Raw genomic sequence first — 25,805 nt, 5'->3', positions numbered from 1 at the left:
TAATAAATTTTTCTGTTTCCATTTTAACAGATATTGCTAGCTTCATGCTTTGGCAACCCCCCCCGCTTTTGCTGAATATTATGGCGGTTTTTTATTCGTCAAATTATTCCTGTTTAATCCCTGACTGCTGTGGTCTTTGTTTGTTGCGACCCAAGTTCTTTTTGCTTAAATTTTCAGTTTGTGCTCTATTGGGATCCGGGTGGTAGTTTGTGAACTTTGAAGGTACAATATTCTCATTGGTAGAATTTCCGCACTGGCGATAATTGAAAAAATGGCTGTTCGTTATCGTCTATTGTGTCAAAGGTATAGAGGAAGGTCGAGTACACTATGTAATTGTGCATTTAGAGAGAGTGCAGGAAAACAAAATCATTTATTCGATGGCTTGTTGTGGACCTTAATTTCTTTTGCACCAAAACATTGCGAAAGCTACATTTGTCGTATTAGAATCACATATTATTATGTGATGACCAGAAAGGAGTTTTTACTAAACCCAGGAAATGTAATGTTTTAGTCGTCAGACAGAACTCTACTCTGTCTCCTTAATATTTTTGTACTGTCCATCTTGATATATAACCATTATAGTCTATGCTTTCCGGGGAGAATATAAGCGCATCAACACGTTAATATAGTATTAAAAGATTGGTAGAAAAGGAAAAAAAAAAATAATGGACAGGAAAAAGAGAACCAGTACAACTTTGACAAATTTTGTGGATTTGTTTTTACAGTTTACTGTAAAAATGCATTGAAAACTTATTAACGTGAATATTGAACTCATGCTTTCCAAATAAATAAAAAAGCGGAATTATGCACTCATACTCTTATCCTTCGCGAATCCTTCGTAACGTCTTCACATAAGTCCTTATCAAATCTGAGCGTTGAATTACATCCCACAGCTTTACCAATCCCTTAAACCTAATGCAAACATGAGAAAGATAACAACGCGACTTATCAAATCCATAGTTTACCAATCCTTCTCTGAAAGCTTGACGGGACGTCGTGGAAACCCAAAAACCAAATTTCTTAATGCCCGCACTAACACTTCATAGGTTTCAGGGACCATCTCGTCGCTCTTTTGTGGCAATAAAAATATATTTGGTATAATTCCAGTGCCTGGATCTCGTACCTGAGAGTACATTGCCATCGCTCTGGGCATAGATATTGCGCCTAATGCAGACGAAAACATATATAGTGTGCATAGGCAATGCTATATAATTGTTGTCGTTTACCTGACATGCCAAATTCTGTGAATGAGAGTTTTGAAATGACATTCTCGCATATACGCCGATACGCACTTTGTGTCATATCACCTTCATGGCACCGATTACATACAAATACTAAAATTTTCAATGTGAGCCAAAGATTCTTGATCTATGCGGCGTAATATTCATTGAACTACTTTACCAAGCTCTGCAAAATGATGCCCTCCTGCCATTGCAAGTGGATTTTCCTGCGTCCATGGCCGTAGCATATCCACACGCCGTAAGAACTCTAACATCATTTCATCCGGCTCTTTATCAGTCACTACGAGGACAACATTGCATATGGAAAATAGAAGGATTGCAAGCTGTAAAGACTATTGCAAACGAAATTGATTAAAAGACAATAGCTATTATGTGAACCCTAGTATATGCATACGTGTAACTCTAACCAAACTTCTGGTCCCAAGTTTTCTACCATGGCTTCGTGCTTTAAGGCGCGTTCTAGAACGGACAAGCTCAAAATAGGCTGTTCACTCGGAATTAGATTTTGAGCACATCTCTAAAATAAACATTTCATAATAACCTGCGTATCCAAAAGAATAATACGCTCTGGCGTGATATAAATATCTATTCCCTGTGTTTTATGTAATCCGGAGAGCTGAAACTCAGGAGGCTGAATAGCAAAGGCCTATGCCGAATATAAAATTAAATTAGTCTTAAAATATTTTGCCGAATGGGATAGTACCTTTGAGGGACTTGGACAGAAAGCCGACAATATAGACGACTTTCCTACTCCTTGTTTTCCTAACACACCAACTGCATAATATCCTGGCTGATCAACTAATGACTAAATGCGAGAGCGAATGCAAAGTCAAGTGGCGCGTAAAATCCAAGAATTTATTATAATAACCTTGACTAAAGTCTCGTAGTTGACCTTCCCTATGTCGCTCATCAATCTCATCGGTTTTTTAGTTGCAAGAGGAGTACTGCTAGAGGATTGCTTTTGAGTTTCGGATGTTTGGGCTTGTGATGCGGGTGGTTGTGATGCGGGCGTTTGTAGAGGTGCCTCGTCCACAGAAGTAGCAGTAGAAACAGCATGGGCAGCAGGTTTTACGGATACAGGTCGGCGTTCGAGTATGACCGGCGGTTGGGTAAAAGAAGGTGTTGGTTTTGAAGACGTTAAAGACCGTTTACCCTGGGAGGAAATTGTTTAATATAGGATAATTTGAGAAAATTTTGTAAAAAAATAATACCTTTTCACGCCTGCGATCATCTCTATATTTATCTTCTCTACGTCTTCCTTCTGATCCTCTACCGCCCCCACCTGCATGTCCTGTTCCTCGATCCCTTTCCATCGAGTATTGAATTCTCTATTATCGGTGTTCCATTTAACTCGATTATGTGGCGCAGTATTAAATGAACAATCAAGAGACGCGTTTTGATATATTTTCCATTTCGTGTCCTTTCCCCTTTTGCTGTTCGAAACTAATTGCGCACCTGTAATTACGCGGAAACCAGCAGAAATCACTCCTTCACATCGACTATTGTCTTAGCGGGAGATTGTGACATATTCCATATTGAGTAATATGTTTCGCTCTCCTCGTAGACCAGTCCGGCGGGTGCAAAAGAGAGATATTACTTCTAAGAAGTCCACTGAGGGTGAGAATAAAAGTTCACGGAGCTCTTCTTCCTCCTCTACACCTAGGAAGACTGGAGTGCTGGATGGCGTAATTGCGTGCCTTGAAGTGTATACAGAGGATGGTGCAGATGCCTCTGATACCTTTGAGCCAATTGTAAAAGGAATGGGAGGAAAGGTGAGATCCAATGTTTACAATTATATCCTTTTGTTAGTCTAATTTTCTCCTTTTATGTTATCGTGATAGATCAGAAAGAGTCTTACTGGTGTGTGTTTGAAATTTCATTGGAATTGGCCTTGTTTTTTCACATCCATCTTCAATTGATATTAGAATCCGTGACTCATCTCATATTTAAAAATGGATCCAAGAGCATCTTTCAAAAAGCACTTCATGCGCCTCAAAAAATATACATTGTAAATTTGCTTTGGTTGCTAAGGTATAACGGTATTTGTTTCAAGAGTATATGATTTTGGCTTATATTTCATATCTAAATAGCTGTCAAGAGGAGAATCGTCATGTAGAGGAATCAGATTATCTTGTTCAGTTCGGTGATCTCCCCCGAGCCATCAAACGCCGTAAATCCATGGAGCCTTCAAAATTGAGACAGTTAGAATGGGGCGAGAAGCGTCGTATATCAACGATAAAAAAATCAGGCAAGTATTTATTATGTGTATATTTGTATCGGCCCCAATAATCATATTAATAGTGTTGCTTGCTTCAATCTCTTTAGAGAACACCTCTATAGATACAAATACAGAAGAATCCTCTAGGCGCAGATCTATGTTTGTTCCGTTTAACTTCACAAGCGCCGCTTCTTTCTGGGATCCTACTGATGACGAATCATTCGGTCTCGGCACAAACAAGAGAGCCGAGGAGGAACGACGCAAAACGTTCGCAGCTCACCGCTCTTCCAATATACCCAGAAATAATTCCTCTGATTCAATCGGCGGAAAGTTATCCGTTGGTCTGTCACCATTAAAAATATCATCACGACAGAATTCGATATCGCCCGTGAAGCAACCATCGTGTACACCAGACATCGAGAAAAAATCACCTGTGAAATTATCATTTGATGCCAAGTTGATCCCAAAGGATGTATCATCTAAGGATCATAATGTTAAACTAGCAAGTTATAATATAATCACACCCAGCCCCACTTCCTCCGTTAATGTATCTCAGCCTTCCATCTCCGTGAATGGTGAAGAGCTTGTTGCAAGGCCGCTTAAGCGGAAGCGTGAAGACAACGCAAACGTTTCAGGTCCGGCTCCAGGCAATTCACTTCCTGTTGGCATTTTAGATGAACAGCGTGTTATCTCCTCTCCACGCTTAACTCGAAGCCTATCACGGCGACGTTCTATGGCGCCACTTGCCATCACCTCCACCATCGTCACAACTAGTCTAGAGAATGCTGCACGCGATGTCTGTACAACGCTAGTGCGGCAACTAGGTGGAAATTATGCAATTGCTTCCGTGGCAGATGAACGCACAAGCCATGTGATTGTGGGTGCGAATCGACGGACCTACTCACTGATGGTGGGGCTAATTTGTGGAGCATGGATTTTATCGCCCGACTGGTAAGAAGAAATTTAAGCTTGTTGGCTGATTTCAATGACGAATTAACTGCCGGGTACCCCATAGGATCTTTGCATCTTTAGAACGAGACTGCTATATCCCTGAAGGGCCCTATGAACGCTCTTCCTGGTTTCCCGCTGCTCCTCGAGCACGCGAGATTTGCCAGAACAAGCGACGACAAAATCAAACTCCACGCGTAGAATTCCTGACAGGGTGGTCGGTCCACATCATACCTGGTGGTGTGAAGGCCTCCCCGGAACAGATTAGTAAGCTCCTAGAATTGGTCGGAGCCCGTGTGGTAGATCAACGGGAAGACGCTGATGTAGTGCTAGGGAGAGTAGGTGAAGGAGTTGTATCAGAAAATTGGTTGTATGATTCGATCATGCAATTGGAAGCCCTAAAGGTGGAGAGCTATCAATTGTGAGGAAACTCGTCCATTCTTTCGAAGTTATCTTGGTATTTTGTGATATCTGTCCTTTTTTTTTGTGTGAAATTTGCAATTACCCCTTTCGTTTATCCCTTAGTATATGGTTATTTTTTGTGCTTTATAGAATACCAGCGAATCACCACCTTCCTTATATCTTCCTCTAGTGACTGTTTATATATATTTTTGCTTGAATGTAGGTTGATACATTTAAAGTAGTTATACACCGATTCTACCGCAGTGGTTACTCTAATAATAATAGAAAATTCTCGAAAAAAAGCCTTTTTAATCAAATGAGTATTATCAACAAGAGTAGGAGAAGAAAAGAGCAATAAATGTAACAAATATGTAAAACAAAAGGGAAAAAGGGAGGGAGGAGATGGTTGAACTAACAAAGAGTCGGAGAAGAGATAGAAATGCAAACTTCACGGAAATCTGCCATTTTTGCAAATAAAAAACAAAACTTCCTTGCCTCCCATTTGTAAGATAAAGACATTTGAGGAAAGAAACACAAAACTAAACCACCATTACAAAGGTAAGAATACTCAAGGGGGTGAATTTGTCGAAGGGAGCAGGGTTGAGCCACTAGTCACCGGCGACCCAAGTGGATTGTAGGGGGCCGATGAGGAGGATGGTGGAGGTTGGGATGATGGGGAATGTGAAGGGGAATTTTTTCCAAGAGAATGGGAAGAGTGCCCCTGCGGAGTTTGTGGGGGAAGAGGGGTCTGTGGCTGGGCAGAGGAAGGTGGAGGGGGTGGTGGTGGCACTGGGTATTGGTATGAGGAAGAAGGTGTTGTGGGAGAGTAGGAGGGGAGGCCTACTGGAGAAAAAGCAGATGGCTCTAAAAGCAGTGAACGAATACCAGGCAAATGCACGTCCCCACCTCCTGCGCTATTCGTTCTCTTCATTGGCTGTGAGTTAGCCCCTGGAGAATGTGAAGAAGGCTGTGTTAAGCTCATAGGGGTTGATGTTGCGGTAGTGTTGGGTGATGTAGAAGGGGCTTGTGTAGGAGTGGAGGTGGAGAGCCTAGGGGAAGTGGGAGAGAGGGTTGATTCCACAAGGGGTCCTCCAGGGATGGTGGCTCGACGTGGAATCATTGGCGGTTCGGGTGCATTTTGACCATATGTGTATTGTGGGGAGGAGTTCCATGATTCCGTAGGGCTGGTTGCATATCGGCCATGCGAAGGATATTGCGAGTATTGGTGCTGTGAGTAGAAGTATGAGGAGGAGGACCCCAAGTTCGATGCAGGAATATGAGGGAGTTGGGGTAGTGGAACAGGCATCTTCACAGCTGAATGTGGTGAGAATTTTGAGCCAGGAGGTGGAGGCGATGGGGCACGGCCATTCGGTACGGGAAATTCATATTTGGTCTTTTTAGCTTCAGGGGAAATCTGAAATTCGTTTGAGGATTGACTTCTTCGGTGAATCCGTTTGATAGATGTCCGCTCCGAGCTTAAATTTCTCTGCCGTTCAGCCTCCTCTCCAGGCTCTTTCCGGTCATTTTCATCGTCGATGCTGCGTGAGGACGCTCCGTTCACATAAATATGACGGCGCTTTTGGCGGGCTCCAGACGATTTATTAGAGGCTGATTGTAATTTTTCGTTCACCATCTGATTGGAAGAAGAAAATATTTAGTAAGCACCATGATCTACCAAAACAGAATCAAGAGAAAAATAAACGACCAACCTTGTTTATGGTGGTCAACAATTTAGTCCTTAATTCTTCGGCTGACAAATTGGAGCTGCTAGACTTGATGTTGCTATTTCTCCTTTCACCAGCTTGCCGTTGGGGTTGCTGATAGAGATGTAGTATGTTCTCTATCCGATCTGCGATAGTGCGCTTTAATTGAATTTTGCTAAGAGCCAGGGATGTGAAGTCTTGATCAATCGATTTTCTCAACTAGAATAAGAATTCGATGAGCTGAATAGAGCAGTCCGTGATAAAAGCAATCATTCTTACCCGAATGACGCTGTCTCTCCAAAACTGAACCAAGTAGCCTTCATAATGTGTGTCTACGAATAAGCGTTGCCCCGTACGATTTTCGCAGTCTAAGACTTGAGCAGCATAGGCCTGGTTCATTTCGCGCATCGTGACCTTTGTGAGTGATTTAGATGTAAATGCGAAATGGAAAAAGTCAATAGAAAAAAAAAACTAATTTACAAGTAAAGTTTGTGCTGATTGCTGTAAAATAGAAGGATCTGAATAGGCCTGTCGATGGATATGATAATCTAGAATGTGAGCGGTTCCTTTAGAGATGCGTGGGGTGTGGGTGAGATCCTGCTCTTTTGCATTCCCGAGGTCTTTCATCTCAGCATGCGGCTCCTTAACTTCGCCCAGAGTTGCTTCGAACAAACTTAAATCATAGTGCGAATGTACCCCTATATCCATATCGCTCGTTGCAGGCGAAATTTGTGTAGTGTTAAAGGCGCGTAACAGCATGCCAACTGCCAAAGGGATCTAAAGGAGAAGATTCTCAATTATCCAAATATTGAGCTTAAAGCTTAATATATCAATCAAACCTTGGACTGAAGTTCTACTTGCTGTTTAAGATCCTTTGTGGTGGGCGAAAGTACCCCAGATCCTCGATCACTGTCAAATAAACAAATATGACCCTCAATCCATATATTCTGATCATCAATTACATCAAATGTTAAAAAAATACCTTCTATACCATCCAACACAGATTAGCCCATTTTGATTGAACATTTGCTCGGCTTTTTCAAGATTACCGGGCGCCTCTTCGAGATCGTCTGTCAGAAGCGAAGGTATTAATCTAAAAAAAAAAATACTAGTTGGATTCTTCACAATGAAATCATGAGTGAATTGATTCAAGCATTACCTTTCAGACGGATAGAAATGGGAAATACGCAGCACTCTCCCTGAGTACTCGGATCCTATGGAAGTGCCATCAATCACTGCACCGCCCAAATAGCCTCTTGCCTCAAAAATGGGTGATGACAACACATGATCCATTATCGCCATGATAACCGACCGATCCAAGATGACTGTAGGTCTACGACCGGGACGTTTATCCTTAGGACGACGTTTACGCTTAGTAGATTCCTTCGGCATGGAGGAGAGCGAAGATCCCGTCGTAGATCGAGCATCCAATGCTAACGATTGTGTAGTCGAACTTTCAGTTGCGGGGATCATCTTGTTTGCCGTGATCATGCTAGTGTTTGAGGTAGAAGTGGTAGTGATTGGGGCCAGCGGGGGGAGTGAATCAATGTTTTGCGGCTCCCAATCAGCGATTATTGTAGCGGCATCGTCCTCATCATCGTCTTGGAGAGGTGGATCCTTGCGATGATCTGTGATCGACGGGGCAGACACGTCTTCTGCCATTCCAGTGTGTCGCTTTTCAATTCAAAGCTAATTTCTTTTTTGGGGATTGAGTAAAATAATCAGGTCAAGATCGTGACATTAACGATCTAGCATGCAGTCGTCTTTTGAAAATGGGATGAAATTTTAAAACAGAGAAAATCTGTCGGTGGCCAGGGCTGCAAGGTAAATTTTACTGAGACGAGACGAAGAGGGGGCTCATCGCTCTTGATGGGAGAGTCAGACTTTGCTCTCTCAAAGATCTGTCAACGTCATCATTTCCATTGAGAAATGATTGGACAGAGGGGAGGGCAGAGGGGGGCTCTTAAACCGTCTGAAATGCTCACGGAAATTGAGATTTTCGAACACTAAAACCTCAAACAAGCACACACCACCGTGTAAGCAATAACTTGAATTTGTGGCTCCCTTGAGTGGTGCAGAGGGGTTGTTTGAGAATTTTGTGTTCGATCAAATGGAGCATCAATTCCACCCTTCTCAAGCCCGAGGCAACTCGGATCAAATTCAACGACAGTTTTAATTAAATCGAGACGGTGCGACATTTTGTCATTAAACATGATGATTGTTTTCCTCGCTACTTGCTTTTTATTTTTAGCTTTCCACTTATTGTGTTTGGCTGGTTTCTCTTGTTTTTTTCTTCTCTCGCCTTGTAGCCTCATCACTCCCTTCACTTCAGTAATCTTTTGCACGGAGACTGCGATACACGACTCTCCTCTCCCTTCTTTATTTCTTACCCAACTCCAATCCTTACCCTTCCCTCCTCTGTCCTTATCCTGATGAAGCCAACCCTCCTCTCGCTCACTCTTTGCAGTGCGGTCATGCTGGCAGTGGCTGTGGAAGGACAGAGATCCTATATCGATGTGGACGCCCTCATTCCTCAAGGTAGCTCATTGTATATTCTAAAAATATTGGAACACAGGATTTATTCTTGGTACAGTTCAAGGTATTGATGTCGATAGGCGAGGATTGCTTGATGGCATCATTGGATCTCCTCCCCCTCAAAAGCTGCCCACCGCTCCTAAAGGCAAAAAGAAGAAAGCTGGGAACAAGAAAAAGATCAAGAATGCCAACGTTGTTGGTACCAAAGCTCAGCCAGACAATGCTGACAAGTCAGTTAATACTCAAACCGCTCCCGACAATCAGAGTGGAAATGTTGCGAGCGACTCCGGGGAAACTGGGAGCGGTTTGTTAGGCGGCTTGCTTGGAACAGTAGTTCCCAACGCTGTGGAAGGGGTCGCTGCTAACTCGGACCAAGGAAAAACGAGCGTTCTTACAGCGGCGTCGTCTTCTTCCAACCTGGTTAGTTCCAGTAGTCTAGTATCAGGTTCTCTATTTTCATCTTCCCAAGTGCCATCCTCGTCTCTGTCGACCACGAGAGCTCCTTCAGTAGTGTTTGCAACTGCGACGGCATCTCTTCCACCTGCTGAAGATACAAACCCTGTGGTAGTAATGCAAACGGTCACCGGAAGTCTCCCGCAGATGACCGCAAGCTACAACATGTACAGCTCTGCAGCTACTATGGGGGTTAGCCCTCTTGCGATCTTTATTGCTGTAGGGATCTCGTTCCTTCTATAGATCGCATTACATCCCTATTTTGCCATATCCAATCCGCTCATTCATATCTAACCCTGTTGAAGAACCTCGTGCTTTGATGCTTCGCTTTTTGTTCCTCTTAATTATTTTATATTTTTATAAATGTCTTGAAATATCAATAAATCAGTAAATCGTGATTTGTGATTGCTACATGATAAGAATGGTGCATAAAAGGCTTGTTCTTTTTCATGTGTTGCGTCTTTTGGGGGGGATGATTTTGGATCACGATAAACAATTGCAAGTCACAATGCCCAAGGGCTTTATCTTGGTATCGTATACTTTTTTTCTTTCTCAATTCTCTCCCCAAAAAAGCCTAATTTTTAATTCTTATAAAATATTTGGATTAAAAAGTATGTCTCAACCAAATTCTAAGCGGAAACGCTCATCTCAAAACGAGCTTCACCAAACTGCCTCCCGTGACGCAAGCGACGAAGATAACGGAGACACGGCATCTACAGTTTCAATGACCTCGTCCCTCTCACAAATCCCGTCTGAAATCACAGAAAAACACGCCAAGAGCAATGGCGGCATGCAAATGGAGGAAGAAGCGGAGGAACCTACGACTTCGGACCATCATCAGCCTACTCAGAAACGCGCTCGAGATCTGCCAACCGAGATGCCTTCTTCTAATTATCCTTTTAAAATTAATCCGCCTCCTGTGGGAAGGCCCGTGCGCATCTATTGTGATGGAATCTATGATCTATTCCATTACGGTCATGCCAAAGCACTCGAGCAAGCCAAAAAAAGCTTTAAGGATGTATACTTAATTGTTGGGGGTGAGTACGCAATTTATTATCCTCTCAATTTCCCTGGGCACATTCGAGCTTCTAATATTACTACCTCTGTTCAACGTTCTCATCAGTGTGTAGCGATGCAGAGACGCACAAGCGCAAAGGCATGACTGTTTTAACCGACAGTGAGCGCTATGAGTCGCTTCGACACTGTCGATGGGTAGATGAAGTGGTCGAGGATGCACCATGGGTCGTGGATCAAGCATTTTTGGACAAACACCAAGTAAAGCTTCACATTTATCTGTTTCTCGATAGTTGTTGCTAAACAATCTCTTAATCCACAATCGATTCCACTCCAGATTGACTACGTGGCCCATGATGACATCCCCTATGAATCGGCTGACTCCGACGATGTTTATGCATTTGTCAAGTCACAGGGCAAGTTCCTTCCCACCCGACGCACCAAAGGGGTGTCCACGTCCGATCTGATTAAGCGCATAGTACGCGACTATGACTTATATGTCCGCCGTAATCTGGAGCGTGGCATGTCTCCCAAAGAGCTTAATGTCAGCTTCCTCAAGGAACAAGAGATTAAAGCACGAAAATCGCTCCTCGATATTCGCAAAAATATTCAGCAGAACTGGACGGATACCCATTCGGAACTTGGCCAGGAATTATCTCACCTAAAAAACGATATGCGTGAACTGATCACTCTGTGGGAGGAGAGAAGTCAAGAGTTTGTACGAGGCTTTGCCGGGTTGTTTGGTGCAGACGTGATGGTAAGTAGAGGTGCGCGTGTCCCAAGTCTAAAAAATAGTTGTTTACTTGGAATCTACGTACATAGAATAAGCTGTTCCGACGTCGCCAGCGCCAGCTTTTAGAGGGGAATAATGGGTCAGAGTCAGGGAGTGACATAGAGCGCCCATCTCTGTTTAGGTGGAGATCGGTTACCAGCGGAGAGCACAAAAATTAATCTCATTATCTCTTAGAACTTTGAATCTTAATCCTCATTATTTTTCTGTTTTGTAATGTTTTGTATGAACATTTCCTGGCTCCCTCCCCCCCCCCCCCACATGTATCCGCTAACCTGTAGGACTTCAAGATTTTGAGATAATACAAAATGAGTTTCCACTAAGGGTGAATAATTTAATATACTATAAATGGGCTTTGAAAGGAAGCTACGAAGGAATCCAGCATTTCTTCATAAAAACAGAACACATAATGTATGAGTATCAAACTAAGAAGGCTAAGATTGAGAGAATAACCATCTGAGGAAGGGAAAAAAAAGGCATGATATTAATGGTGGCATTAATTGGATAATTCCGTTACGCCGCTCTGCAAAAAGGAAGTTGAATCAACAGATAAGGTTGGATAAGGATCCTGAAATCCGCACAGCTGCATTAAACCTGTCTACACACGAATGCCTTCAAAGGAGGAAGTGCGATGCTCCTAGCACCTCCAGTGCCCGTGGTCAACAAGGGGGGAAGGCGCATCCCGTGGTCCCACTGAGGCTTAGTTGAGCCCAAACGTTCAAATGGAATTGAAAGCGGGCACTGGACAGGTGAGAGGGGGGGAGTGGCTGGATTAAGAAGGGATGGAATGCTTCCGGCCCTTTCACTCATTTTCAGCACTCCAGCGGCCACCGAGATTCCAACCCCATCGCCGCTCTCCTCTCCACTCCAATCGTCACTGATTTTTCTGCTAAAAGCCACAGTCTTCTCTGCTCGGCTCGGAAGCAGAGGCATGATCACGCGAGCAGTAATGGCTCGGGGAGTGGAGGTGGAAAGAGCACCAGAAACAGAATTGATGGAATTAGCTACGGAACGCTTGCGCCGCTTGATCTCAGTGCGCTTCATACTGACGGGGCGGTGCTTGCGATGTAGCTTGTAATAGAGTCCACAGGCATTGCAAATCGTGCAGCCTTGCTCGTTTCGGCGCCAAAGGGGTGTTTGCGTAGTCCCACAGTTGGAGCAAATCATAGTTCGATCCCGCTCCATATCCGTGGCTGCAGCAGCGCCTTCTTGCTCCGATTCTTCCTGCTCATGGCCAGGGTTCAAGTCTGATATTTCTTTATTGTCGCAGTCCATATCGGCTGGGGTATCGTCGTGACCAAGGCGTCGAGAACTCAAGTGTTTAAGCCAGTGGGGGCGCTTTTTATTACGTGCCTTGTAGTAAAGGCCACAGGCATTGCAGATCGTTTGGCCTTCAGGAGAGCGGCGCCAAAGCGGGGTTGAGGTGGTTCCACAGTGGGAGCAAGTGGTTTTGGCAACAGGCTTCTTGACGGGTGTTTCTGGAGCAGAAGGGTCAGAGAGAGTGGGCGAGGGGTACATGTTCGGCATAAACTGGAAACGATTCAAATGAAATAAGCATCCATGTAAAATAAAAGAGGCTATATATTAAACTTTGGTGGGGGCAATTACCTATTCGATTGTAATTTCTTAAGTGATTCTTTAGATTAAAGAGAGAAGGGTCGGAGATTCGATGTGATAAAGAGCGAGCGTGCGGACGGTAGGATTCCTTTCGTACTTGGTGATGCGGGACCAATTATGCATTGAAGCAACTAAATGTGCCAATGAGCTCTGGCGTTTTGTGGTTCTAGAAGTAGAGCAATGGAGTTGTCAGAATCAGAATAATAAAAACAGTGAAATTAAATAATAGTAGAAACAAGGGAATCAGGCTTTCAAAAGGAAATATAATTAGTATATAAATTCACTTGAGTCAGAAAGTGGGGGGCTCAATCTCAGGAAGAGAAATGAAATATTAGGATGAGGACTTGCAAAATGAAAGGAGGAAGAGGGTTGTGAGTCAGAGAATAAATACAATTCCACCTAGATCACGTACCATCTACGTCACAGCACACGGCAATTTTTCGTTGATTTCCTTAATCGTATATGCTCTTTTGCTTTTATTACTCTCCACTATATTTAAATCATGTCCTGGCATCAAACGACTGTAACCATATCTCGTCCAAGGGGGTGTCACCTCATCACGTCTTCAATTGTGAATCAAATTCCAGAGCTTCGGAATTATAAAATAGGCATGGCCAATTTGTTTTTGCAGCATACATCGGCCAGCCTAAGTCTGAATGAAAATGCAGAGTGAGCATTCTGCTTTTGCTATATGTGTTTCGGGAAAGAACTAATCATCTCTGGTTATATAGCCCCGACGTGAGAAAAGATATGGAGATGGCTCTTAATAAAATCGCCAGAGAAGATGTAAGAGAATCCGGTTCGGACTGGTAGACTCAAGGTGTCAATGGCCTTATTTTTCTTTATCTGTAGTTCCCGTATATCCACACCATGGAAGGTCCAGACGATATGCCGGGACATGTCAAGAGTTCCTTAGTTGGCGTTTCACTTAACGTTCCAATTTCAAACGGAAAGCTGAATCTTGGGACATGGCAAGGGATCTGGCTCTGTGAGCACCGCGACCATGGAGTAAGTTTTATGGAATTTGCACTTATCAGCATTGTCTATTTTCTACTTTATTGGTACGTGCTGATATTTACTTTGGGATGGTTTTTAATATAGGGAACTCGTAAAATTGTCGTGACCTTGCAGGGCGAGAAGTTCAAATGAAACCGTCTTAAACTTCTGATATATATCTGAGATATAGAGAATGAAATAGTAAATAGTAGTCACAAATTTTCTTATCCTTTGCCCACGACTTCTCGCTAAACTTCCAAACTACTGAACTCTTCATTCATTATCCTTATTAAAATATGGGACTCGCTGGCCCCAAGAATAAACAACGTATAAGTGAAGACCCCCGCAACACTGCTTGGGCGAATGGTACCCGATCTTTGCCTATTAACTTATGTCTCCAACTCATCTAATTAACAAACTCTTTAGATACCTCTAAATTCGGATTCAAAATGCTCACCAAGATGGGCTGGACACCTGGAAAAGGATTAGGGATGAACGAAGATGGCGTTGCAGAACATGTCAAAGTATCACGGAAGCTAGATTTGCTTGGAATCGGTGCAGCGAAGAATTCAGCTGACAACTGGTTAACTGGAACAGATGAGTTCTCAAAGATTTTAGCCGGGTTAAACGAGAGTGCTGCAGAAGAGACTCCAAAAAGAGAGGAGGAGGGAGAGGGAAAGGAAGAGAATGGTAAGATCGATAGTGAAGAAGAAAGCGACAAAATTAGATCGAAAGGTAAAAAGGAGAAAAAGAAAAAAGAAAAGAAGAGCAAGAAAGAGAAAGAGAAGGAAAAGGAGAAGGAGAAAGAGAGTGAAGAGGAGGTAATATCCCAAAAGTCAGAGGAGGTAGCAGTCAGTAGTGATAATGGGAGCGTTCGTTCCATTCGTTTAGCGTAAATTCCAATCATCATTTGAATTCATTTTGCAGGAAGTTTTCTAATCGCTTTTTTTTTTAACATTAGCCATCGCGCAAAATTCCTTCGTAACAAACGTGTTTCAAACTATTCCTCTCATGATCTCAACCAAATTCTTGGCGTTAAGCAGACTGCCACTGCAACTGAAAGCGAAGCATCGTCTCGATCTTCCTCCGCTGGCCCCGAAACCCCACAACCCACGTCCACAACTACAGTTCAAACGAAGACTAACAACATCAGCGTACAGGATTATTTTGCAATGAAGATGAAATCACTCAATGTAACAGGGATTGCTGGGAGCGGATTTTGTATGTATTCCCATCTTGAAATATTAATTTGATTCGACTTAGACTTACGTATATTACCTCTAGCTTCGAGATCATTATCATATAGCGAGGATTATGAGAATGAGAGCATGCCGACTATGGGACTCGGATTTTCGGGAAATACTAAAGTAGAGGACAATACCGATTCATCAGAGCAGGCAGGAAAGAAACGTAAACTTGAAGAGCATAGTGAGGGCGAGAGCGAGGTTAATGAGAAACCTAATTCAGGCGAGGATAGAGATAGAAAGAAAACAAAAAAGGAAAAGAAGGAAAAGAAGGAAAAGAAGGAAAAGAAGGAGAAGAAGGAGCAGAAGGAAAAGAACCATAAGAAACAACCATCGGTAGAGAGTTGTGAGAAGAGTAAGAAAAAGAAAGATGGTAAAAAAGGAAAGGAGGGGGAGATGGAGGCAAGTAATGGGAAGACAAAGAGCCAAAGCGAAGCAGAAGAGCGCGAAATTAGAGGGGAGAAAACAGAAAAGAAGCGGTCAAGGAAGGATAAGGACGAGACGCAAGAGACAACGGAGAGTGCCAAGAAGAAAAAAACGAAAGAGGAGGTGAAGAGTAAGAAGAGGAGAAAACTTTGATTGTTTGCATAATAAACCATTTCTATATCTAATACCCCCAAGATGATATTCAGAGGATGTTGAATGTACACATAGTTGTAAACACAATAGATGAGTTTTTATTTAACAATGCAATTTAACATGAAGATTCATTCCCCTCACGCCTTGGATTTTTCCGAAAGGGCAACCACGCCTGGTAACTCCTTTCCTTCCAACAACTCCAGAGATGCACCTCCTCCAGTGCTCACATGCGAGAACTCCTCCTCCTTGCCGGCCTTTGCAACCGCCGTGGCAGTATCTCCACCGCCCACAATGGTGGTATTTCCTCTCTTCGTTGCCTCAGCGCAAGCATCCACAAGAGCATTGGTAGCCGCGGCGAACTTTTCGAATTCAAACACTCCAGGGGGACCGTTCCACAGGATGGTCTTGGCCTCTGCAATGGCTTTGCGGAAAGACTCCACTGATTTCGGCCCGACGTCTAGCCCGAGCCAGCCATCGGGGATGCCAGTAGCATCGGTGGCGGATCCAGCCTCCGCATCAGCGGCGAATTTGTTAGCTGTTACGTAATCGACCGGGAGATAGATCTGGACATTACGTTGTTTCGCTTTTTCCATCAATGTAGGAACGGTTTTGGCGCCCTCCTCATCGAAAAGAGAGTTGCCGATCTAAATGAATAGTAGAGTTGTTTATCAGAGGCTCGTAATTTCCTTAATCAAGAGTTTCCTTACCATCACGTTTTCGAGAACCTTCTTAAAAGTGAAGGCCATACCTCCGCCAATAATCATAGAATTGACCTTGTCAAGAAGGTTCTCAATCAGCTGGATTTTGTCGGAGACTTTAGCACCGCCTAGAATAGCAAGGAATGGTCGCTCGGGGTTCTCCAGCGCGCGAGAGAAGAAGTCAAGCTCTTTTTTCATGAGAAAGCCAGCAGCCCTCTGAGGCAGATTCACTCCAACCATCGAGCTATAGACAAAACAAAAAAAATATATGATTAAAGACGTTCCAAACTTGTCAAGCATATAGCATTTACCTGTGAGCACGGTGGGCAGTGCCAAAGGCATCATTGACATAGACATCACCCAGCTTTGTGAGCGACTGGCGGAATTTGTCGACATTCTCCTTGGAGGCTTTGGTTTTTTTGCCTTCTTTGTCTTTGCTCGATCCCTCCTCTTCAATGTGGAAGCGAAGGTTCTCCAGAAGAATAACTTTGCCTACGAATTCAAGAGAGTGCGGTTAGCTCAGAGTCTCGCATCAATTCTCTAAACATCATGTGAATTACCTCCTGAGGCACTTTGGCAGATCTTTTCTACCTCGGGACCAACGCAATCGTCAAGGAATTGTACATCCTTTTTGATCAGATGGGAGAGTTCTTCCGCTACAGGCTTAAGGGAGTATTTCTCAACGCGTTCTCCGTTGGGTCTTCCGAGATGGCTCATGAGGATAACGGCTTTTGCGCCATTATCAAGAGCATGTTGAATGGTGGGAAGAGCTGCGACAATGCGCTGGTTATTCGTAATTTTGCCATTTTGGAATGGGACATTGAAGTCAACACTATGGATGGTTTATTAGAGAAAGGTATCCTTGCTGGGGAGTAAAATGGATAGCCTACCGGATAAGCACGCGTTTTTCCTTCAAGTCAAGATCGGTGATGGAAAGTTTGTTGCTAAGGCTGGTCTTGGACATGATTTTTCGTTTTGAAGAGAGTAGGAATTGGGAAGAAAAGGCGCGAAAACTGCTAATCATTCGAACGTGTGAAATCGGCTCGAAGCCAAATTTCGACAAGGGTGGAACACCAGTCACAAATTCATTTACTGTCAAATCTGCAAGTAGGGGATTAGAAGTATTAATGTTAAGAAAAGATGGAAATCTGTAGCTAGGATATTTTAACTATATAGTAACAATATTGTCGCCAAGATATTGCTGCTGACCGCAAATTGGGTATTTGGTTAATATATTCGATAATGTATACCAGATATACTAAAGGTATATTCTTATCGATGTAGAATCTATGAGCAGTATTGTAGCCAAACTGTCGGTACCGACCTTCGCCGTTAGCGTCATTAAATGAGAATATCTGGATGACAACTATTGATAACCTTCGTCCAGTCAGCATGAGATATGCTTAATAGCACCCATGAAGCCAAGCACACGCCTCATTTAAGTATAAATTGGCCAGTGGTGATTTCGTCATGATGTTACCTGATAATAGACTATAGGCTAAAATACCCAGACCCAGTGACCCGCCCAGGGAGAATTTAATCCGCGCAAGGTCACGATTATGCAAAGTTGACGTAAACATTAATTGCATTGTAATTCGGGACATCCTTCGTTCAGAAACGTGTAGAATGCCTACTGCATCGCAACTAGGAAATTTCTCTCGGCAAAAAAAAAATCAAGGTCTGGAGCGGTTGAGCCACTGGAGGACCAGCTTAACTTATATCTTATTTATTGGCATGCTTTATGAAAGATTACAAGATTCTTTGAAAGAAGAAACTCCAAACATATGGCATGGAAACCTTAGCTGCAGGAGGAGGTTAAGCACCGCTCTCAAAGAACACGAGAACTCCTGATCTCACCAGGGATCCGAAGAAGAACAATTAACCCTCCAAGTGCTTTTACGGTTGGTTCGCCGTGATTTCTCGTTGATAAAGGGCCAGTCCGCGGTGCTATTTGATTATTTAGAGGTATCATGTGATCCGGTCTGGGTAAGGTTGAGAGAATAACGGCCGGGAAAGACGGCGAGCAAGGGGAGCGAATTGGATCGAGAGCGGCCAGCCCTTGGCTCTACTGCGAATTAAACAAATAAGGATGCAGAAAGTTTGTCTTCCATTATGTGCGTAACCGACGTAGTGAACAAATTGCTTTGGTTTAGAGTTCAACGAGGTGTGAATTGGTGTAGCCAATATTATGTAAACCAAGAAATCAAATGGGTTCTTGGGTCCGGCAACTATATAAGCGACAGGCCCTCCCTGACGCTCCCCATTTCCGCTCTACTATTGTACAGCGCTGTCTCGACTTTTCCATGAAGGGTGCGATCGTTCTTCTTCCCTTGGCCCTTGTTGCTACCTCGACTCTTGCCCTGGGGGCAACGTCAGGTAAGCGCCTCCACTTCATTAGTTGGGCTTTAACACTGATTGATTCTTGCCGCTAGCGAGCCAGTTCTCTGTCTCGAGCTTCCCCACTGGTATGTCCCGGCTTGATCGTATAAAGCGTTCTTTTTCTTATAGCTCTCCCTTCTTCTAAAGATTGCCCCAATTGTCCCTCGCAACCTCCCCCGACGTGCGCTGAAAAGATGTGTATCCAAATCACACCGCCCTGTCCGCCCGAATGTCCCTCGAAGTGTCTCCTTCACAATACAGATCCATGCTGTCCAAACCGAGGGGTGGCATACTGCCCCGGATCCCAGCCACCCGGCGAGGGGAGCATGACTATCGTCAGTTCGGCGAGCACTGCTCAGCCCTCGTCTTCATCCGCGAGCGTTTCAAAACAAACGGGTACCACCGTCCCCACTAGTGCTGTGCCCTCGGCTTCTCCCACGGGCTCCGATAGCTTATCCAAGAGTGGGTCCGCGTCCGCGACTGCGTCGAATCCAAAACCATCCGAAAATGCCAAGAGCAGCGCTCATGCCTTTGAGTATGGGAAGATGAGTGTGCTCGCCATTATAGCTTCATTGGTATCCCTGTTTTAAGAGGTTTAGGGCGGAAGGATCGGATCTTTTGTATTTAAACTTGCCAACCTTAACAAAACCAGCAGTCTTTATTTCACAATTGTATGGATTCATTGTATACGCATATTGTTTTTATGACAGATATAAAGTAAAAGATAAATTAGTCCCCATCATTTCCGGTACCCTCGACTAGAAACCAGAGGCTATTCAGACGTATATAGTTTATATGTGTATACGGCTATGAGGACTTGAGTTTGAATGGAGCCACCACACATAGAATTTACCTTCTCTTTGTCGCTATCTATTTTGTTTTTCCGATAACTATCAGCCAGTAAGAATTTTCTCTACGCCACTTTAGGATTCTTCACGCTTGAAAAAAGCTTCCCTATTCTAAACTTGTTCTTGTTTTCACCCGCTTCTTGTTTGTGCTTTACAACATTAAAAAAAAACATCTTTTAAAGTAAAAATCGAGCCAGAAAATGTCCACCCAGCAACAACCACAGCATCAGCAGCAAATCGTTAATAATCTCAAGACCAAGTATGATTACTACTACCGTCAGCTCGACAAGGAGCTCTCGAAAAGCCCCTTCTTTTGCGATCTTGAGAAAACAACCAATATCGACAAGGTCCACATGGTGAGCGGAGCAGCCTTGCTCTCATTTATTCTCATCTTCTTCAACATTTTCGGCCAGCTCATTACTAATCTCATTGGCGTGATCTATCCGGGTGAGTAAAATGCCAAGATGTTAGTCATTGTTTCTAGTTTTGTTTATATTTCGCGTGTTTTTTCAGTATACAAATCGTTCAAAGCACTGGAGACAAGGGAAACCAACGACGACACCCAATGGTAAATAAATGTCCGATTTTGAGTGTAGATAAATACTCTCATTTTCATTTCTATTTTCTAGGTTGACCTACTGGACCGTATATGGCTTCTTTTCTCTCCTTGAGCACTTCACGGACCTCTTGCTATTCTGGATACCTTTCTATGTAGGTTTAAGTATTAATTTGGGCTGAAATTATATATTTTCTAATTCCCGCCCTTAGTTCCTTTTCAAAACTGCTTTCCTTCTGTGGTTGATCCTCCCTCAATTCCGCGTAAGTTTCCATCTCTGTTTTTTCGTTTCGAGGGGACATAGTAGCTAATCGTCATGGATATATGAATAGGGTGCGGAGGTCTTGTATTCTCGCTTCCTTCGCAGCTTTTTAATTGAGAATGAACGCGAGGTTGACAGCCATATTAGCAAACTGCAGCAAACTGTCAAGGATGCTCTGGCCGAGGAAAAAGAGTCCAAATAAGTATTGTATGTAATAAAAAGAGGACTTCGAAAACAATTAGAGAGGTCTGATCCTTTCTTTTATATTTTTTTTTTTTGTTTTGTGAACTACAACAAATCTCACCTCTGTTGATTATCTGTTCATTATTGTCTTTCATTTTGGTATAAAGTTCTCTTGGTCGTTTTTTTTAGGGGCTTAACTAGTTTAAATAAATGCTTGGTTTTTCCATGAACTTGCACATTTTTGTTTTCCATTCTTATATTGTGAAGAATATATTAGACTTTGTTCAGGCAGATTTAATTAAGTAGGACATACATTATAAAATATCGAGTAATTTAATTACAAAAATAAATCTTCATTCTTCAAACGGATCTTCGAAAATAGGCTCTAGTTCTATCTCCTTCAGTTTACGACGTCGCCAGCATTTGCACCACTCCAGCTCCATTTCCGCCATTCCATTTCCACTGCTCCATTCTGTCAAATCCTGTACAGAAGAGCGGCGGCGTTTGGTTGGAGTGGAAGAATGGTCGTCTCGAATTCGATCACTCTGACTTTTATAGGCGGTGGTTGGGCGCGGGAAGGGTTCATGAATGAAACGAGTGTATATTAGGGTGTCGAGAGTCATATCAGCAATTTCAATTTAAGAGAGGAGTGGTAGAGCGAGAGGAGCAGATAATGACCGACTGGTTGGAAGATAATGAGCGCGATTGTTTCAAGGCTAGTTTCTAGTTAGTATGGAAGGATGCAGAAGGAATGGAGCAGAAAAGGTGTGATGACTTTGGGAGGTGAAATATGAGTGAATTATATAACAAACCCATTTTCGGACGATATGAAATAGGAATTTCTAAAATGATGTGTAGGCAGGGCCCCCATTAGGAAAACCAAAATTACTCATTGGGGGAATATTAGAGTCTACCCATCGATCAAGTTATTTGTGTGGAGGCTCCTCTCCCTCAGTGAATAGCTCAGCTAAGGCCGAATTTCCTCTAGATCTTCGGCAAATATAGGAGGGCGCCTCTCGGGCATGCATTGAGCCGAAGTATCTATCTTTGTCAGGATAGAGGTTCTTAGGTAAGCTGACGAAGGTATTGCAATGTTTCAACATCTTTTGGAGAGTTCTGGAGAAATTAGGGTTGCTGATCCGGGTAAATAATCTCATCTGTTACAATGGAGACCATGCGCAACATCCAACCACCTGAAGAGTTTCGGTTTGTGAGGATTGTATATACTCGAATAATAAATGCTAAATCTATGTTCCATTTTCTCATTGCATTCCCCTGCCTTAAATATCTTAAAATAATCTTTTTGTACCATATAAATAACTGAATAATAGAACTACACTTGCTTTTTCACTACTTCAATTCCCATGAACCATGGGTGGGTGGAATTTGAGCATTTCTTTGATTTCGCAGATTTAGCCTTTTATCAGCCATGCTCATTTAGTGGCGATTAAATTACCTTGAGGCGTCCCATGGAGTCCTTCGCTAACGCGGTAAGGCAGAAATGGAGGCGACAATCTCAGACGTAACTTATGTCCAGAAGAAATGACAAGCTGTGTCTTGAGCTGACATTGAATTTATCGGGAGAAAAGCCCAAGGTTGAACGAAATACACCACATTTCCATTACTAATAGTCGAGGATCAAAGCATGGAGCATAGCGAACTGCTTTTACTAACCTAAGTATATTTAGGTTTTTGACTGAGGTCAACAAATATTTGTACGATTCCGTTTTCCCCACCAAAAAAATAATATCACCTCCCGTCTCTACTTCAACTCGTCGATTGTGTTTGTCTATTTCACCCTACATTGACAATCCTAGCGATGGAGCTGCCCATATTTCCACACGACAGCAAGTCGGGTGCAACAGCAGAGTATTCCCAAGGGCAGACATCCCTCTGGTCCAATGACGCCTGGTCCGAGTACGTGCTGTCCACGCCCTCTACTCCGAAGGAATCTACAGTAAAATCCTCCTCAAATGACACAAGCAATGGATCACATGCGGACGACCTACATTCATGGGATACTTCCATGGCTTATCTTCTGGACGATGATAATGGTGATGCATTCGTGTCGAGGGAACAAACCCATCTACCACCGACCTCCAACGAACTCAACTTGGACTCTATCATGTTCGATGAGTCATTTATGGATACCCTCAAAAACTTCCAAGATCTTCCCAGCTCACAGCCAACATCATTTACGGAAGTTGGGAGCAACTACATTCTTGTTCCCGAATATCCTAACGGATCTCCTCTGAAAACGTCGCAATTGCTCTATTCACATCACCAGAACCCTTCTCACACGAGGACCGAGGAGGGCCTCTCAGAATCGGTACAGAGGAACTTGCTTGATGGTTTCGAGCAGTTTGGACTGGACAGGAATCAGTTTGCCGGCCAATCGCATTTACCCTCTACGACAACTTCAGATTCCCCTGCTTACTTGTCCTCTTCTTTCCTTGACACACTCGGGTCTCTCCCGAATATTTCATCTACATCAGATATAATCGTGCCGGCGGGAAATGACGGGTGTAATTCTGCAGAATGCGATATGGGTGCTGCGATGAGGCAGTATGCAGCGGATTTGAAGCCGGTGTCCGAGTGTTTACAGAGGCTTTCTGATATGCATTTTAAAGTCGATGGTTTACCGTCGGATCAGTTCCTTTCTGATAATTCTTCAACCCACCTAACAACACAGCCCCTCGATGCAGCCTATGACACTCCTTCATCGATGCAAGAGCTAAGCCCCGCCGATTCAAAACGAGAAGAACCCTTTGCTTCCTCTTTAGCGGGTCTTTCGCCGGCAAGAGACGGGGCAGCCCTGAGCATGCCCCTGTTAAAGGAAATAGTCCGCTACTATCTTGCGAGCCCAAATCCAGGCGAAATCGGCGAGAAATGCATTCTTATTGCGACTCCAAAAGTTGCGCAAAAATCTTATGGGACAGAGAAACGCTTCTTGACCCCCCCGCCCACCACGCTCCTCCTCGGACCTTCCTGGAATCGGTCGCTGGAGAACGATGGGCAAGCCGGTCAGTCCTCGCAACCGAGGCTAACGGTGAGTATTACGGGGGAAGTCATCCAACAGCAAGGCTCACTGGAGTGGTTCACCAAGGCAGGCACAAAGGCAAAACCGGGTGTGAGCTCGAGTGAGCCCACTCTTCTGGGCCAGTGCGTGTCTAAACAGCTGCATATTAATGATGCAGATGAAAAGCGAAGGAAGGTGGAGGTCGTTGTAAGGGCAGACGCTGAGGAATCGCATTTAGGGGATTTCGCAAGCAAGCCAATTAAGGTCATTTCGAAACCGAGCAAGAAGAGGCAGAGCTTGAAGAACATGGATCGTAAGTTGATATGCTTTCTGTCGCCAGTTGGAATTCCACTTATTTTTTCCCCCCGATTTTATGTTTGGTTCGTGCCTCTCCCTCCTCCATTAGTATGCATTCATCACGGAAGTACGATATCGCTATTCAATCGTCTTCGCTCTCAGACCGTCTCAACCAAATACCTCGGCAGTTCCCGTGACTCGCAGAAGTTGCCTACTTACTGGCCCTGGAGCTCTGGAGAAAGTGAGAAGCACCAACAGGACGAACAGATCTCTTTTGTTAGCCGGTCGGATAGCTGGGATGCATACATCATTTGGCTGGTGGATTTGAGCAAAAACAGTCCCGATCAGGCCCAATCTTGCTTCTCCAACGGCCAAATGTCACAACTGCACGAAAATCTTAGCACTTGTGACAGCAATCCCAGTGTTCCTGCCCACATATCGCGCCCGCCTCTAGCCTATCGGCCAGCCAAAGGCAATCATAATCCAATACCTATCCACTACAATCAACCGGTGGTTTTGCAGTGTTTGGCTACCGGGAAGGTGAGTCCCATTATGGTGATACGCAAGGTAGACAAAGGGAACTGGGTGGTCGGAGGTGGGGCTGCTCACAGCGAAGACGTGCAGATGGAGGGGGACGGGATAACCCAGTTGGGAGGACTGGGAGGCGAAGAAGGTAAAATGGATTGCTCTGAGAAAAATAGTTTTGAGTTCAATGCTAACGGATGGCCATTGGATGGTAGCAATTGGTGACCCTGTTTCCCAGCTACAAAAGGTGGCGTTCGAGATTCGCGATCCGAGTTTCAATCACGGCGATTTCAACCAACCTGGCGAGTATCTTGCCTGTTTACCTGAAGGCGTGAGCTGTATCCATGCGGTGCCTGGTTCCCGTAAGACTCTCCAAGTGTCGCCGCCCTCGCGCAAGCCCTCACCTACATCCGAGGGATCCGGTGCGGGACGCCCTGCCTCCGAACCTAGGAATGGAGACGACGCAAACAGTAAGACCTCACGTAGACGACGTACTGCTCCGATCCCGATTGGCCGGCCATCCAATAATGCCCCTCCGCAGCACTCGGGTTCACTGTCGTCCTCGCCTGCGTCTGGAAAGCTGCTTTCCAAAAATCGGCAACGTGTAAATAGCACTAGTGGGGTAGAGGCGAATTTACACCGTTTAGAGTCCATGATTGAAATGTCCCAAAATAGCCAGCAACCCCTGGCCACGAGCGATGCTCCACTGGAAGGCTGGACAGAGGACATCACCGATGCCGCCGTGTGGACCATTGTCGGCACCGACTCAGCATTTTTCAAGTTTTTCGCCCCACATAGCAATGTCTCCGGCAACACTTCCCCACTAAGTCAACTGTTATCTCCCCTGGCTATACCCGTCACGCCAATACCCGTCGTGATGCAGCTATTGACCACGTCTAGCGAGCAACTGTCCGCATTCCAACAACACCCCTCGGCTAACAATAGCGGCCACTCTCTCGCGAACTCCGAGGAGCATGAAGGGCGAAGGATCACCGTGTACGGAAAGAATTTCACCCCTGGACTGAGCGTGTGGTTCGGCGAAGTGCCCAGTGTGCAAACCGAACAAAGGTGTAGCGATGTCATGACATGCTGGGTCCCACCGGAGGTCGAGAATTTAAAATGGAAGGTGCCGGTATTGCTAGTCAGAAATGATGGCGTGATCTACAAGACCGAGAAGATGTGGCCGCTATAGTTCACAGAGTTTTTTTTTCATTAATCAGTTTTCATGTTAAACAGTGTACGAGTAAAGTCTTTCATTTTATTTCCATTTTTCCAGTTGTAAATATTTTTATTTATAT

The 25,805-nt window shown here is 44.1% G+C and overlaps 13 protein-coding genes across 13 annotated transcripts; 8 read left to right on the top strand and 5 right to left on the bottom strand.

Moving 5' to 3' along the window:
• Positions 1 to 818: 818 nt before the first annotated feature.
• Positions 819 to 2,554, bottom strand: VTP21DRAFT_7139 (uncharacterized protein; the record flags this gene model as incomplete). The annotated part of the gene is made up of 9 exons (XM_069397847.1): positions 819 to 912; positions 966 to 1,164; positions 1,227 to 1,334; positions 1,402 to 1,573; positions 1,636 to 1,725; positions 1,783 to 1,887; positions 1,945 to 2,046; positions 2,110 to 2,394; positions 2,453 to 2,554. The coding sequence occupies 9 exons, from the start codon at positions 2,552 to 2,554 to the stop codon at positions 819 to 821; spliced, it is 1,257 nt and encodes a 418-aa protein (XP_069255366.1).
• Positions 2,555 to 2,785: 231 nt separating this feature from the next.
• On the top strand, positions 2,786 to 4,832 carry VTP21DRAFT_7138 (uncharacterized protein; the record flags this gene model as incomplete). The annotated part of the gene is made up of 6 exons (XM_069397846.1): positions 2,786 to 3,013; positions 3,083 to 3,101; positions 3,167 to 3,272; positions 3,332 to 3,489; positions 3,567 to 4,410; positions 4,475 to 4,832. 6 exons carry the CDS (start codon positions 2,786 to 2,788, stop codon positions 4,830 to 4,832), a joined length of 1,713 nt encoding a protein of 570 aa, XP_069255365.1.
• A 545-nt stretch (positions 4,833 to 5,377) lies between these two features.
• On the bottom strand, positions 5,378 to 8,174 carry VTP21DRAFT_7137 (uncharacterized protein; the record flags this gene model as incomplete). The annotated part of the gene is made up of 7 exons (XM_069397845.1): positions 5,378 to 6,442; positions 6,519 to 6,731; positions 6,792 to 6,926; positions 6,993 to 7,289; positions 7,352 to 7,421; positions 7,495 to 7,605; positions 7,672 to 8,174. The coding sequence occupies 7 exons, from the start codon at positions 8,172 to 8,174 to the stop codon at positions 5,378 to 5,380; spliced, it is 2,394 nt and encodes a 797-aa protein (XP_069255364.1).
• A 770-nt stretch (positions 8,175 to 8,944) lies between these two features.
• Positions 8,945 to 9,743, top strand: VTP21DRAFT_7136 (uncharacterized protein; the record flags this gene model as incomplete). Its single annotated transcript, XM_069397844.1, has 2 exons — positions 8,945 to 9,050; positions 9,088 to 9,743. 2 exons carry the CDS (start codon positions 8,945 to 8,947, stop codon positions 9,741 to 9,743), a joined length of 762 nt encoding a protein of 253 aa, XP_069255363.1.
• Positions 9,744 to 10,113: 370 nt separating this feature from the next.
• On the top strand, positions 10,114 to 11,465 carry VTP21DRAFT_7135 (uncharacterized protein; the record flags this gene model as incomplete). The annotated part of the gene is made up of 4 exons (XM_069397843.1): positions 10,114 to 10,537; positions 10,624 to 10,775; positions 10,852 to 11,271; positions 11,337 to 11,465. The coding sequence occupies 4 exons, from the start codon at positions 10,114 to 10,116 to the stop codon at positions 11,463 to 11,465; spliced, it is 1,125 nt and encodes a 374-aa protein (XP_069255362.1).
• Positions 11,466 to 11,892: 427 nt separating this feature from the next.
• Positions 11,893 to 12,831, bottom strand: VTP21DRAFT_7134 (uncharacterized protein; the record flags this gene model as incomplete). Its single annotated transcript, XM_069397842.1, has 1 exon — positions 11,893 to 12,831. One exon carries the CDS (start codon positions 12,829 to 12,831, stop codon positions 11,893 to 11,895), a length of 939 nt encoding a protein of 312 aa, XP_069255361.1.
• Positions 12,832 to 13,423: 592 nt separating this feature from the next.
• VTP21DRAFT_7133 (uncharacterized protein) lies at positions 13,424 to 14,070 on the top strand (the record flags this gene model as incomplete). Its single annotated transcript, XM_069397841.1, has 4 exons — positions 13,424 to 13,590; positions 13,653 to 13,707; positions 13,774 to 13,929; positions 14,023 to 14,070. The coding sequence occupies 4 exons, from the start codon at positions 13,424 to 13,426 to the stop codon at positions 14,068 to 14,070; spliced, it is 426 nt and encodes a 141-aa protein (XP_069255360.1).
• Positions 14,071 to 14,213: 143 nt separating this feature from the next.
• On the top strand, positions 14,214 to 15,740 carry VTP21DRAFT_7132 (uncharacterized protein; the record flags this gene model as incomplete). Its single annotated transcript, XM_069397840.1, has 4 exons — positions 14,214 to 14,283; positions 14,344 to 14,809; positions 14,879 to 15,138; positions 15,202 to 15,740. 4 exons carry the CDS (start codon positions 14,214 to 14,216, stop codon positions 15,738 to 15,740), a joined length of 1,335 nt encoding a protein of 444 aa, XP_069255359.1.
• A 137-nt stretch (positions 15,741 to 15,877) lies between these two features.
• On the bottom strand, positions 15,878 to 17,462 carry VTP21DRAFT_7131 (uncharacterized protein; the record flags this gene model as incomplete). The annotated part of the gene is made up of 5 exons (XM_069397839.1): positions 15,878 to 16,384; positions 16,448 to 16,682; positions 16,750 to 16,930; positions 16,999 to 17,270; positions 17,329 to 17,462. 5 exons carry the CDS (start codon positions 17,460 to 17,462, stop codon positions 15,878 to 15,880), a joined length of 1,329 nt encoding a protein of 442 aa, XP_069255358.1.
• Positions 17,463 to 18,645: 1,183 nt separating this feature from the next.
• VTP21DRAFT_7130 (uncharacterized protein) lies at positions 18,646 to 19,407 on the top strand (the record flags this gene model as incomplete). Its single annotated transcript, XM_069397838.1, has 3 exons — positions 18,646 to 18,814; positions 18,871 to 18,903; positions 18,965 to 19,407. 3 exons carry the CDS (start codon positions 18,646 to 18,648, stop codon positions 19,405 to 19,407), a joined length of 645 nt encoding a protein of 214 aa, XP_069255357.1.
• Positions 19,408 to 19,865: 458 nt separating this feature from the next.
• Positions 19,866 to 20,685, top strand: VTP21DRAFT_7129 (uncharacterized protein; the record flags this gene model as incomplete). The annotated part of the gene is made up of 5 exons (XM_069397836.1): positions 19,866 to 20,112; positions 20,179 to 20,233; positions 20,295 to 20,376; positions 20,434 to 20,484; positions 20,554 to 20,685. 5 exons carry the CDS (start codon positions 19,866 to 19,868, stop codon positions 20,683 to 20,685), a joined length of 567 nt encoding a protein of 188 aa, XP_069255356.1.
• Positions 20,686 to 21,019: 334 nt separating this feature from the next.
• Positions 21,020 to 21,289, bottom strand: VTP21DRAFT_7128 (uncharacterized protein; the record flags this gene model as incomplete). The annotated part of the gene is made up of 1 exon (XM_069397835.1): positions 21,020 to 21,289. The coding sequence occupies one exon, from the start codon at positions 21,287 to 21,289 to the stop codon at positions 21,020 to 21,022; it is 270 nt and encodes an 89-aa protein (XP_069255355.1).
• A 1,196-nt stretch (positions 21,290 to 22,485) lies between these two features.
• VTP21DRAFT_7127 (uncharacterized protein) lies at positions 22,486 to 25,699 on the top strand (the record flags this gene model as incomplete). The annotated part of the gene is made up of 3 exons (XM_069397834.1): positions 22,486 to 23,998; positions 24,092 to 24,655; positions 24,723 to 25,699. 3 exons carry the CDS (start codon positions 22,486 to 22,488, stop codon positions 25,697 to 25,699), a joined length of 3,054 nt encoding a protein of 1,017 aa, XP_069255354.1.
• Between the last annotated feature and the right edge of the window lie 106 nt (positions 25,700 to 25,805).

This window comes from Calcarisporiella thermophila (assembly GCF_041956535.1).
Source record: "Calcarisporiella thermophila strain CBS 279.70 unplaced genomic scaffold VTP21scaffold_3, whole genome shotgun sequence".
NCBI lineage: Eukaryota > Fungi > Calcarisporiellomycota > Calcarisporiellomycetes > Calcarisporiellales > Calcarisporiellaceae > Calcarisporiella > Calcarisporiella thermophila.
This window is presented reverse-complemented; position numbering and strand designations above follow the sequence as displayed.